The sequence below is a fragment of the Emys orbicularis genome, chromosome 2 (genome assembly GCF_028017835.1).
Source record: "Emys orbicularis isolate rEmyOrb1 chromosome 2, rEmyOrb1.hap1, whole genome shotgun sequence".
NCBI lineage: Eukaryota > Metazoa > Chordata > Testudines > Emydidae > Emys > Emys orbicularis.
The window spans coordinates 111064185-111077885 of record NC_088684.1 but is presented as its reverse complement, the minus strand read 5'-3'; the positions used below and the strand labels follow the sequence as shown (position 1 = coordinate 111077885).

Genomic DNA, 13701 nt, shown 5'->3' with positions numbered 1-13701 from the left:
AAAAGTGAAATGGAATTGTTTGGTTCTTGCTTCTGTGGCTCAAAGCAGAAAAATAAATCAAATAGTATTTCCCTCTAAAACGTAATATCCTAGATGAAATGCAATACTGTCTCTTCTGAGTCAGAGTTCTGAATTCAGTTTTGTATCACAAATATCTTATGTGTCAGATATGAAATAATCCATTCTGTTTAAAGTTGTAACTCTGGTAACAAAGTTCATGCTGATATAAACATCCCAGAAACAACTACTTAAGCATTTCAGATCAGTCACAAACAAAACATTGTTATATGATTTTCCACTGACATTCTCCTCTGTTCTTGCCAGTCAAAACTCCGAACTCCTTGTACTGTAACTCTATCACCATAAGTCTGAATACCATCTAGCTGGAATTTTGTAATTTACATTATTAGTCTGCAGCACTGCGATATACACGCTAAGATGTACTTTATAAAATGCACAGTGAAGATAGGGTTTGGAAAAATAGATTATCCCTCAATCTTTTGTTTACCATATAATGCCTACATCTGTGAAATTAATTAAACAGTAAGATCACAGGCAGTATATTTGTGTGAAATTATTGCACATGCCAAAAGTGATGTTACAAGGCTAAACAGCTTTAAATGCTAGCAAAGAAGAAACAATCCCTATAAATGGAATGTTCCTATAACTCTGAAAGAGCAACAAGAGGGAAGAGAGTCTGGATTCATACATTTACTGTATATTTACTGGGCATTATTATAATTGAGGCTTTCAGATGAAATTTATCTATTCTCATGAAGCCTAAGAGAGTGAATTCACAGGGGTAGAATTCATCCATCCAACCAATCGACAGGCTGCTATTCCATCCCAGAGGTTAGAATAGCAGCAGCTGCACATCTCTATCATCCTGCCTATTCCACAGAGTCTATGTAAACAATGATCCCATCCTTGTTCCCAAGACCTCCTTCATTATGCTTTATCCAGAACCAGCATGGAGACTTCCTCTTTTGCATGGAGGTCTGTTGTGTCTTAAGTTTCTGTTGACATCACCTGAATTGAAACTGGTTATTGACCAGAGCACACAGTATTTGTGACATAGTCAAATAAAAATGCACGCACCTTTTGGTGATGAGAAGCAAACATTGCACAGGGCAAGTGTGCTGAACTTCCTTACCTTGCATTTTCTTTTGGTGTGAGGGAAACTTCCCCATCTAATGCAATGTCAATCTCACAGTGCTCTGGTTGGATCCCTATACCAAACAGCTGTATGTCCTGAGAGGTATCTGCACCAACCCTGGTGTGGTCCTGGTTCACAGGTTATTAATAAAACATCAATGAAAATCAAGCAAACTGCTTCCCTTTATATAACTTATCAGATACAACTTACAACAAAAATATTAACATAACAAGAATGGAAAATGCATAACCAACACTCTGAAATCCTATGCTGAGGACTTACACACAGCAAAAAATAATGCTGGTCTGACAGAGGTAAAACTGAAAGAGGCAACTAACCAATTCTTCTATGCAGCATTTCATCTCAGTAGTTTTGTTATATAAATCATAAAACACCACAGAAGCAAATTAACTCTGATTTAAAATGTTCACAAGTCTCTGTGGTGCCTATGCATTACTGCACATAGTAAGGAAAAGCAGCTGTGTCCCACAGTCCATAAGAAAGGACAACATGGGCTGTAAAACTTGGGCACACTAGAACTGAGGTAAGCATACTGTATTAGTCAACTCAATTCCACAGCTTTTGTCTCTTAGAATCTGACCCAAATGGAGAGGTTACTCATATTGTGCAGTAACTGGCGTTTCAATTGTGTCCCCCTATAAGTGCTCCATTTCAGATGCACTTGCATCCCATGTGCCTTTGATCCAAGAATTTTGGTAGTAAGGGCCGTTTGGCCCATGCATGCGCACTCCGCATCCTTGTGCCCCATATTCCGAGGGTACATAGGGCTATACAGGTGCACTGCCCTCAGTTCCTTCTCCACCGTAAAGTCATACAGAAGAAACTCTGAAGCAGAGGGGGAGGGCAAGTAGTGGACAGACACACACATCTCAAAGAACATTTGCTGCTCAAAGTGAATAACCTTTACTACTACTTCAAGTACTATCCCTATGAGCGCTCCACTTCAAGTGACTTCTGAGCAGAACCCTCATGAGGAGGAGAGAGCTTTGGAGCAGAGTCCAACACTGAAGAAAAGACCGGATTCCCAAGGACAGCATCTCATCTAGAAGAATGAATAACTGCTCAGTGCTTGGAAAAAGTACGTATTAAAGTCCAAGCTGCAGCCTTGCAGATCTCAACAATGGGGATGTGTTTGAGTAATGCCATAGAGATAGAAAGAAACTTCATGGAATGGGCTAATATCCTAGAAGGGGGTTGTATATTGGCAGCTTCATAACAAGAAAAAAATACATCCAGAAATCTACCTCAAGAGTCTCTGGTTGGAAACTGTGGTACCTTTGGATCTGATGGCAATTGAAACAGCCTGGGAAACTTCTAAATAGTCTGGTTCTTTCCAAATAGAAGACTAGTTCCCTACTGTTGTCTAAATTATGGAAAGCAGAATTTTCCCTGGTCTGACATGGTTTGGGGGGGAAAATTGGAGATTGAGGTCTTGATTGATGTGGAATTCAGACAATGTCTTAGGTAGAAACTTAGGATGTAGACTAATTTTTTGTTCTTGGAAAACACTGTAAAGGGAGAGTCTGCCATTAAAGCTCCCATTTCTCCAATTCTTCGAGAAGTGATGCCCACCAAAAAAGCTGTTTTCATTGCTAGGTGAAGACGGGAACAGGTGCCCATCTGTTCCAAAGGGGGTTTTATAAGACATTTGAATATGAAATTTAAATCCCATACAGGGATGGGATCTCTAATGTGAGGAAAAAAGCTGTGGCGGTATGATCAAACACTGAGACTCCTTCAACCGGGGAACAAAAGCCATTATAGCAACCAAGTGAACCCCAATGGAACTCATAAATAATCCTGACTTTAATGCCAGCAGACAGTTGAGGACAGCAGAGAAAGGAGAATGAACAGATGAAAGATGTCGCTGGTCACACTAGTGATGAAATGTTTCCATTTTTGCAGGTAAATATTTCGCACAGACTTTTTCCTACTGTTTAATACCACTTACTGTACCTCTGCAGAGCAGGGAGTCTCTATTCCTGTGAACCTTCGAGTAACCAAGCCTTGAGGCAAAGGACTCCTTGGTTGGGATGAAGAGTCTGAGCAGTGTCTTGAGACAGAAGACTGGGAATTGTCAGAAGACTCATCACAAGTAAATTTCTTGTTGATGTCTGTGGACTGACTTGAATTTTTGAAATGAGGTTTGTTAATGTCATGAACCTGTCCATGGGAAGGTAAGTTCTGACTGATACTGCATCTAAGGAGGCCCCTTTGAATTATATCATTTGCACAGGGCTCAAAGTGGATTTCTCAATGTTGCGCTGAAGACCCAGCCTGAAGAATCAGGACATTGCTGTCTTTGTGGCAGAGAGAACCTTGTTTTAAGACCAGTTCTCGAGCAGCCAATCATCGAGGTATGGAAAAACAATTATCCCCAGTTGAAGATAAGCGACAATCACTCACAATACTTTCAATACCACCCTTGGGGCAGAAAAAAGGCCAAAAGGAAACACTCGATACTGGAAGTGATCTTGACCAACCAGAAAACTGAAGGAATCTCTTGTGAGAAGGATGAATCATGACATGAAAATATGTATCCTGAAAGCCAAGGACCGAAAATGAATCCTCTGGCTCCAACTACTGAATTATAGGTGCAAGAGTCACCATCTTGAATTTCTGGGTTGTCACAAAGTTGTTTTAGAATCTTAAATCTACAATCGGACTCCAGCCCCTGTACTTTTTGGGGACCATAAAATACTTGGACTAAAATCTCTTCCCGCCGTGGTGAGCTGGAACTGGTTCTATGGCTCCTATGCATAGAAGGGAATCTATCTCCCATACCAGAACTGCTCATGAGAGAAGTTCCTGAAAAGGGACAAGGAAGGGAAGTTAAATGGATGGAGTAACCTGATCTTAGAACCTCAACACCCATGATATAATCTTTTGCCATGCAGAATGAAAATGGTGGAGAGAGACTCCAAAGTGGGAGGAGGCAGGTAGAATGGTGTGGTTGCAGCTATATGATGTGAGGTTGTTCCAAACCCTCAACCAATCTGTCAGAACTGTCATTTTGATGAAGATAATTGAGTTGTAGATGCAGACCAAGTAGGCAGGCTCTGTCTTCGCAACCTCAACTTCTTTCTGAGGGGCTCTGAAATCCTGAAAATTCAATAGGACAGGATCTCTGTGCTGTCTGAAATCTGCTAAACTTTTGTTTGCTTGCAAGTGTATACATTTCAAGGAATCACAAGGTGACCCTGGAATACTTTGGGTTGTGCAAGGATTCATCGGTGGATTCAGCAAAGAGTTTTAATTGCTCGTAGGGGAGATATTCTACCACATTTTGGACCTTTCTCTGGAACCCAGACAGTTAGACCCAGGATGTTCAAAACAGGACCACTGCTGTAGAAATAGAACAAGCTGCAGTGTCAACTGTACCATTGCTTGCAACGAGGTCCTAGCAAGCAGCTGACCCTCATTAATAACGGATTGGAATTATTCACGATATTCTGCCAGAAGGTGCTCAATAAAGGTGGCAAACTTAGAATAATTTGTATGGTAATATTTTGCCATAAGAGCCTGGAAATTTGCAATCCTAAACTGAAGCTTTGCAGATGAGCAGGTCTTATGGCCAAACAGGTCAAGATGTTTTTGGTCTTTATCATAAGGTGTGATTCAGTGTGCTGCTCTCTACCACATTTAGTCACTGCTTCTACAACCAGACAGTTAAGTGCAGGATGGAACAATAAAAATTCAGAGTTCTTGGTTGGGACGTAATTTATTTATTTTTAATTGGCACACTTGCATGTCAATGGTATTGTTGCTGGGCTCTGCCAAATGGTCTTGGCAGGGTTCAGCAGGGCTTTATTGATGACCAGGTGTCCATTGTAGAATATCCAGGACTTATGCTGTGACTCTCTAACCTCCTCTACAGGAATCTATAAGTAGTTTGCAATATATTTAACTAAGTCCTGGAATTGTCTGAAGTCATCTGCCAGAGAAGGCATCTTCTCATCTGGAGAAGATAAGGAAATCGTCATTTGTGGAATAGCCTCCTTACCTGCTCTGGCCCCCCGCTGTTCAAAGGATTCCTCTGGTTGAAAAGAGTGGAGGAGATGGAGTAGGAGAATGTTTTCTTCTATGGTCCCCACAAAAAGAACTAGGACCCGCGAAAACTGCTATCTATATGCAGCCCAAGCACCCCAGTATGGTCACTGAGGAGGTCCATAAGTTATGGGTGGTGGCATCCAATGCTGCTCAAACTAGCATGAAGGGGGACAGGTCCATCCTGGGTGTAGCTCCTCCCTTTCCCCAAAAGGGTCAGGTGCAAAGTCCCTTGCTTAATTTAAGTAGGGGAATCCTGCACTGAGATCTGGGAGTCAGAAGAGAACTCCTCCTCATCTAAAGGAGGAGCTCCACCAATCTCAGAAGGAACCAGAGAACAAGCTGTACCGGGGGAAGTACCAACTTTGATAACCATGTCAATCTCTGTACCAACAGACATGCACCCACTAGCAGGGGAGACTCTGGCTCATCTGAGACAAATAAGTCTCTGGAGTATCTAAATTCCTGTGGTACTGGATGGATCTGAGTTCGCAAGGGGCAACGTTCCACTGTCAGCACTGAAGGCACAGACTGTTCAGGTGAGACTCGTCCAATGGAGGTTGAGGGTACTGAAGAAGATGGTTGCTTGGGTGGAGCCAAGATAGCATGAGAAGTGTGGCATCTCCTTGGTACCACAGGCATCTGGGTGAGCAGCTTAGGTATGGAAAGGGTTGTAGGTACCACCCTTTTAGAAGCAGAGTGCTTAGACTCCTTCACTAAAGGGTCTTGGTTCTGTAAGTATGGACAATGACCCAGGTACCGAGACATGTTTGGAGCCTTTAGTCTTAGAGGAGCTCGAAGTCCTTAGCATAGGGTTAGTACCAGAGCCTGGAGCCTCAGTGATACCCATATTGAGATGTGAGGTCTCCAATGAGGTCTAATGTTGAGGAGACTGAGGCTCTCTCAAAGTGAATTTTTTATGAGGAGAATGAGTCCTCTTTTTATGGGTCTCTCCTGAGCAGATCTGGGCAAATGTGCAGACACTGATGGGGCTACGCTCACTCAGAGGCAGATGGCCAGGGTGCAGTCTCCTGGCCTGGATCTGAGGCCAGACAGAGAGAATCTTCCATCATTAAGTTTTATCTCCCAATTCTTCCTAGCTCTGCTTTTAAATGCTGAGCAGATGCTACACTTCTGAGGGATATGCATTTCCCCCAAGCAACAGAGACACCAAGAATGCCCACCACTGATTGGGAGAGCTTCCTGGCAAGCGAGGCAACATTTGAAGTCTGGAGATCCTGGTTTACCCCAGGCCAACTGGGAACTTGAAAGTAAAAACTCCTGGAAGGGAAGGGATTATAAACAAACTCCTCTACAAAATGGACCAGGTATAAGAAAAAGTTAAAGAAAGAAAAAAGATAACTAGATGCAGGAACAAGCTTTGAACAATATAAGAGGGCACATTAAATGCTCTGTCTCAGGCTGAGGCGGCTAAGAATATACTGAGGGTGGCTTACTCACCCAGCTCGATATATCCTCGGTACAGGGCACAAGGACATGTAGAGCACACGTGTGAGTTTAATAGGCACTGCTACAAAAAATCTCCGATACAAGGCACATGGGGTGTACACACACCTAAAGTGGAGCACCAATACTGACACTACTTGAAGAAGAGGGTTACATTTCTGGAGCAACATGCCAACACCTAACCACACAGCTGATGTCAATGGGAGCTCCACAGATAAAGCTAGGGCTGGAAAGAACCTTGTGGAGAGTCTAGTCCAGAGTTTCTCAACCTGTTTGATACTAGGAACTGGCTTGCAGTCTTCCTCAACTGTGTAAGGGAGATCTCATGGACCAGTCATTGAGAAACGCTAGTTTAGTCCACTCCCCAGAACATTCTATAAGCTTGTGCATGGCAGGTTTCTCTACCAACTCCCCACAGGTATTACATCCATACTCGAACACTTCTAACACAGATAAGCCCTCTGCAACTTCCCTAGGGAGACACCGTCATTCCAAGTCTCATTGCACAGCTCATTAAAGATAATATTAAAAGGGTGAAACATTTCAGTGTATTTATATCTGTGATTTCCTTATTTTTAAACAGTACAATACAAAAGCTCCCTATCATTAAACATTATCTAAAATAGAAACTCACTATTATGTAGATAATGATAGTGACCTCTTTTGTAAAGCATTCTGAGATATACTGACAAAAGGGCTATGTGAGAGCTAAGTATTATTATAATGAACAGTGCTTTCTCTGTCATTCACTTGGGAGGGAGCTTGTAGTGTCAGAACATTTCCTACATATATTGATATATTAGAAGATTTGCACTGACAGTATTTCACATTCAAATAAAGAGCATCTCCAGTAACCGGAATGGACAGAAGTTAGTGTCATGAAGAAAAAAGTTAGGAAAAATGTATTACTCTGATGTTTAACAGCTTTATTATGTTACATTTAAAGTGTGTTTTTACTCTTAAAAGTGATTACCAAAAATGGCCCTTTCATACTGACTAGACTGGCTTTCTGTCTAGTCTATCATGATGCAATATTTTAATTGATATAAGGATATTAAGAGCTATATGACTACAAGGTTTTCTGTAACTGAAAATTAAGTTTAAAAAAAAACAGATTTACTCCCTATACGTATTCAGAATGATATCTGCTCACTTTAGAGAGCAAAAGTACGTTTTTACTGCCTTTTGCTCCTGTTAGCCAATGCAGCTAAAAGAAAGCAAGCTAGATCCTATTTCTTCTTTAGCATCAACAGAATTGCTTACTAAGGGACAGATTCCACCACCCTTACAGATATTGGATAGTACATTACTTCATGAGTACTCCCATTAGAATCAATGGGACAATTTAGGAAGTACAGTACTACACAGCGTGAGTGAGGGTGATGGAATCCAGCCCCAAGTTTTAATCAGTTACATTGTGCAAATCTACTGAAGACAATGGAGTTGCACAGGTGTAACTGGGGGCTTAGTTTGGCCTGCAAAAACTTTATTACAGGTTAAAATGCATAAGGAAAGGACCCCAGCTTGGCTCTCTGAGCACATATGGGGTGTCAGACAGTGAAAACAAAAATAGCCCTAAAATCTTTTTACTTGTCAACCGAGGATATCTGATAGAGTCATTGAATGAATTATGGAACCACTTGTTCAGAATACTTGAATTGTTTCTTAGAACTAGCCTATGCTAATATGGTATAGAAATCAAACACTGTGGGGCTAAACAGATGGTAGTTTCCAGATTTGATCCCTGGAATCCAATTCTCACTTCATGGGTAGGAAGGAATTGCAAGTGCTGTGCAGGAGTGCCTCACATCAACCTCTTGGGAGCAGTGCTGATGGAGTCCAAAGGGGAGTCACATCTAGTCTTCAGTTGGAAAAACTGGGGCTGCAACACAGGAGTTTACATAACACTTGCACACACTAAGCCTGGTTCTCCTGTCTCGCCATCGTGAATCAGGAGTTATCCCACTGAAGTCAATGGAGCCAAAGTGCCAGGGAAAATATAAGTCTACGCAATTGAGGGGGAAATCAGGACAACTCTACTTTGCTGTAAGTAATCCTATGAGTCCGTCACTCTAAATTCCAAATTCTTTCAGAAATTAAAAACAAGATTGGTCTTCAGTATGATTTGTTAAATATGTCAATGTCCTGTTTGCATTCTTACCTTTAAATAATAAACCAAAAGTTCATTGAGTGCAGGGTCTGCATTCAGATTAACCAGGTAACACTTGTCATCCCCAACCTTGATACCAGAGGACTCTAGGGAAATTCCCATGCTTTCTAGTTGCCTTTGCCTCTCCTACAAACACATAAAAAGGTTGATCTCACATATTATAGTTTGCTGAGACAATAAAATAATTAAATGAAAGCAAGGAGTAAAGCTGAATACTAATCTACACACAGGACACTGTTACTAAAAGTATTATCACATAAGTTACAGTAAAAGGATCAACTAAAATAGACAATGATCATACCCTGTATTCTTCTTTAGATTGTAATGTTATGCACCATGACCTACTCCTTTAATGTTCACTCACTTTGAAAAACACTTACTTAGGCAAGTAGTCCTACCAACTTCAGTGGGACTGCTCACATGAGTAACTACTATGCACCATATGGGTTGCAGAATCAGGTTCTGACTAATCATGTCAATTGCAAATTTGTCACATTACATGCAAATACCAGAAAGATAAGCATACTAGCAGCTATGATTTCAGGTTTAGGGGCATGCCATAAAGGAGCGTGGGCTCAGAGTTTTATTTTGTTTTTAAAAAGCTACAAAGTACCTACTACTAATAGAAACATTTCCCCAATTTTGTAAGTAATTCAGCAAAAGTGTTTTTGTTTGGATCTAAATGTTATTTTGTAGTAGTTGCAACCCAACATCATAACATACCACTGATGCAGGAGAACTTGAAAGTGTAACGGACTTATTCACTCTCCAAGCCACAAAGAACAAATAGCATAAATGATGGCAAATAAACCAGAATCTAAAAATTCTGTAAGTTCTAATCAAAGGTAATGTTAGGGTTGTCTACAAGGGACATTCAAAAAAATTAATCCAAATTAGCTAAAGGTGTGAATTAAAAGTGGATTAGTTAAACTGCAGTAAACCCTTGTGTAGACACATTCAGAATTGAATTGGCCTTCATTTGGGTTATCTTAATTCTGAATTAAGCTATGATTTCACGAAGTGCCCCGTACACACTGCCATTTGTTTTAAGTACATATAGTGGACTTTAGCTATCATGGCAGTGATCCCATTAAATCTATTCTAATGAAACTGTCAGTGTTAGCAAGTTACACTGTACTCTGGATGCAAGGTTGAATGAAATGATAAAAAAAATGGAAAATACAGAAAAAGGATGAAAGACCAAGAGAAGGTGCCCCACAGAAGTAAGGGAGTAGGAAACAGCAATATCCATGGCCAGACTCTCAGCTATTGTAAGTCAGCAAAGATCCATTAAAGTCTATACAGTTATGTTGATTTACACCAGATGAGGATCCAGGTCTCAGTAGTTAAAGTATCTGGACTACCTGTGCAATTTCTTCTGTTTTCCTTAGCTTTTCTTCCCACGTGACTGTAAGTTCTTTTATCAGTTTTTCAGATTCTTCCAATTTTTCCTTCAGTTCTGGTGCTTTCAGGGCCTTAATGTTGAGAAGAAGAAAATTATTACAATTTTAAAATATCATCATACATAAAATAACTCTGCTCAAGCTGGTTTTAGCAAGCTGCTGGCCACAGGTAGCAATTACCACCAATCGAGCCATGACAGGATTTTTCCTTTTCTTGTTGAGTTAATTTTACAGGGGAAACTGTGAATAGGTGAGATAGATTCTTAGTTGAGCACTGAAAGAATCAGTTGACAATAATGGGACAGTTTTTCAGCTGGTGCAAATCTAGGTAGCTCTATCAGAGTCAACAGAGCTATGCATATTTATCAAAGCTAAAGATCTGACCCAATATATTTATGCAAAAACTGGGTGACTATATTCAAACAAAAATATCTAACAAGTTTGTACTTGGATATTCTCAATCGCCCTTCTTTAATTTATTCTTCTAATAACTATTTGGATTAAATGCCTTCCCTAGATTCAGGACACATGTGGAGTTCCTAATATTTTGCCTATTCTGATTTTGTAGGTGGCCTAGCCAATTATAGAAAAATTGAGGATTGCAGATGAAAACTGGGACAGGCAGTGGGTATAAAACAATATCAGATGTGCTCTAGGACTAGGAGAGGCTTCTCACCCTAATGATTGTCAAAAAGAAATTAAACAAGGTGGTGAGACCATCCATGTGATCAGTAAAAATTCAGTAGGTATTTTTGTTTCTCATGATTCTTTGGTGTCAGTAAAAGGGTAGGAGAACAGTAAGCTTGAAAGTTTTACATAATTTAGTCAGACAGACAAGACAACATGTAATTTTGGGTAAATTCAGAGCACTTTTAGGTAGCTTCAAATACATCCTTGACAATAGTAGAGAGACAGAGTGGATGAGGTAATATATTTTATTGGACCAACTTCTGCTGATGAGACAGACAAGCTTTCGAGTTTACAAAAAGCTCTTCTTCAGGTCTGGGAAATGTACTGAGAGGGTATGTCCACACTACAATTAGACACCCACAGCTGGCCCGTGCCAGCCGACTCAGGCTCATGGGGTTTGTGCTAAGGGGATGTTTAATTGCAATGTAAATATTCGGGCTGCAGCCTGAGCTCTGGGACCCTCCCATCTTGCAGGGTCCTAGAGCCTGGGATTCAACCCAAGCATGAACATCTACTCTGCAATTAAGTAGCCCCTTATCCCAAGTCAGCTGGCATGGGCCAACCAGGGGTTTTTAATTGCAGTGTAGACATACCCACAGTCCCACAGCTAAATACGAGGTGGAACAGATTGTTTAGCATAAGTAGATACCGTAATATATATCAAGGGACCATTCAAGGTAAGTGGCCTATTAACACATTTCCAATCATAGGGGTGAAAGGAAAAAAAGTGGTGGGAGGGGTTAAGTGGGTTATAGATTGCTGTAATAAGCCATAAATCCAGTTTCTCCATTCAGTCAATGATTTTTAGTGTCTAGCAAAGTTATGAATTTAAGCTCCATGGCTCATCTTTTGAAGGTGTTGTACAGGTTTCCTTTGACGAAACCCATATTTCAAGGGACCATTCAAAATGAAGTAAATGTTAACCACTTAGGCTAAACAATCTGTTCCACCTTGTATTTAGCTGTGACACACTGAGTACATTTCCCAGACCTGAAGGAGAGATCTATGCAAACTTGAAAGCTCAACTCATCGGATCATGTTGAAGTTGATCCAATAAAAGATATTACCTCACTCACCTTGTCTCTCTAATATCCTGGGACCAATGCGGCTATACCAACACTGCTTGACAACAGTATTCAGTCAGAGGTCGCTCACATACCATGAACACAAACGACTGTTTAATACAAAAACAATTAATTTAACCTGATTTTTTTTTAAATTGTTAGAAGAATAGGTAAAATTAGGCATTTTTTAAAATTTATGGACAGAGTCAATAGTCTACAGTGCAAAGAAAAACAGGAGTTCATGGAAACTTTGCCATTTTAGCCTCATATATCTTCTTTAACAACCTCTACACTAGCTTCTCTTTCTTGCTTACACTACACAAATCCACCCTCAGATTCATCTCTAATCTCATCTCCTATTCTTTATGCTTGTCCAAAGCAGTAGTACTGAGAGGGCTCAGTGATCGCCAGTGGTTCTCAACCAGGGGTACACGTACTCCTGCTGGTACGGAGAGGTCTTCCAGAGGGCACATCAACTCGTCTAGATATTTGCCTAGTTTTACAACAGGCTACATAAAAAACACTAGCAAAGTCAGTACAAACTAAAATTTCATACAATTACTTGTTTATACTGCTCTATATACTGAAATGTAAGTACAATATTTATATTCCAATTGATTTACTTTATAATTATATAGCAAAAATTAGAAAGTAAGCAACTCTTCAGTAACAGTGTGCTGTGACATTTTTGTATTTTTATGTCTGATTTTGTAAGCAAGTAGTTTTTAAGTGAGGTGAAACTTGGGGTACGCAAGACTCCTGAAAAGGGTACAGTAGTCTGGAAAGGGTGACACACACACTCACACACACGAAAGACAAGTTCTGTATGACAGAGCTTACAATCTATGTGGGAGACAAGAGGTGAAAACAATATATAGATGGGGGAAAACAAGGTTAACAGGGAGACCATTACTATTAGCATAATAGGCAGCGGTCACAGCAAACCAGTTCCTTTAGTGTTTTTGTTTCCCACTTAACTGCCCCCATTTAACTTAACCAAGCTACAGCCCACTCCTTCCCAAAAAAAACCCCAACACACAAAAAAGTTGAAAACCTACTATGCAGTTATGATCACAGGTCACTGTCTGTTCTGTGCTGTACTACACAGCATCTACTTATGCCTTTATATTAAGTTCTTCAGGAAAGGATCTAGTTTGGCAAGGTACACCTTCTGTACAACCCAGTGTATGCTTACAAGAGGCCCATGAACTATCAGATATTTCAGCTTATTTCAAGAAACCAAGTTAATGACTTACAATATAATTAACATAGCAATCTCACTTTCCATACTTTGTTGTAAGAACTACACATAGAACTAAATTCCTATCAACACACTTGACATTTCCTTATAGAACTCTAGATACACAGAGCTCCAAATTACTTTACCTCAGCTTGCGAGAGCTGTTCTTTGAGTTTTTCCACTTCTTCACGTAGTTCTCGAATGACCCTGGCATTTGGATCTTCATTTACCACAGCATGATTAACTATCCTTTTGGCTCTGTCTGCATATCTCAGCGTAGAGAGCGTTTCCTCATAATTGTCAGCTGATGGGCTAATTGTGGCTATCATGGCAGTTTGGCTGTTTCCTCCCAAGTTGTCCTGTAAAGCATAATCTTCGAAAGTTTGAGGAATACAGGACAGATTAAAACGTACCCAATGCTCTCTGTAGTCATAATGTGTCCT

The 13701-nt window shown here is 40.4% G+C and overlaps 1 protein-coding gene across 1 annotated transcript in view; it reads right to left on the bottom strand.

Moving 5' to 3' along the window:
- Nucleotides 1–13701, bottom strand: part of KIF13A (kinesin family member 13A) — a 202971-nt gene that overhangs the window by 54331 nt on the left and 134939 nt on the right. The window contains exons 11-14 of the mRNA XM_065397999.1: nt 13405–13617; nt 10226–10336; nt 8853–8987; nt 1154–1284 (exon numbers count right to left, since the gene is read on the bottom strand). Coding sequence (XP_065254071.1) covers nt 1154–1284; nt 8853–8987; nt 10226–10336; nt 13405–13617 — 590 coding nt within the window. The remainder of the gene's footprint in view (nt 1–1153; nt 1285–8852; nt 8988–10225; nt 10337–13404; nt 13618–13701) is intronic.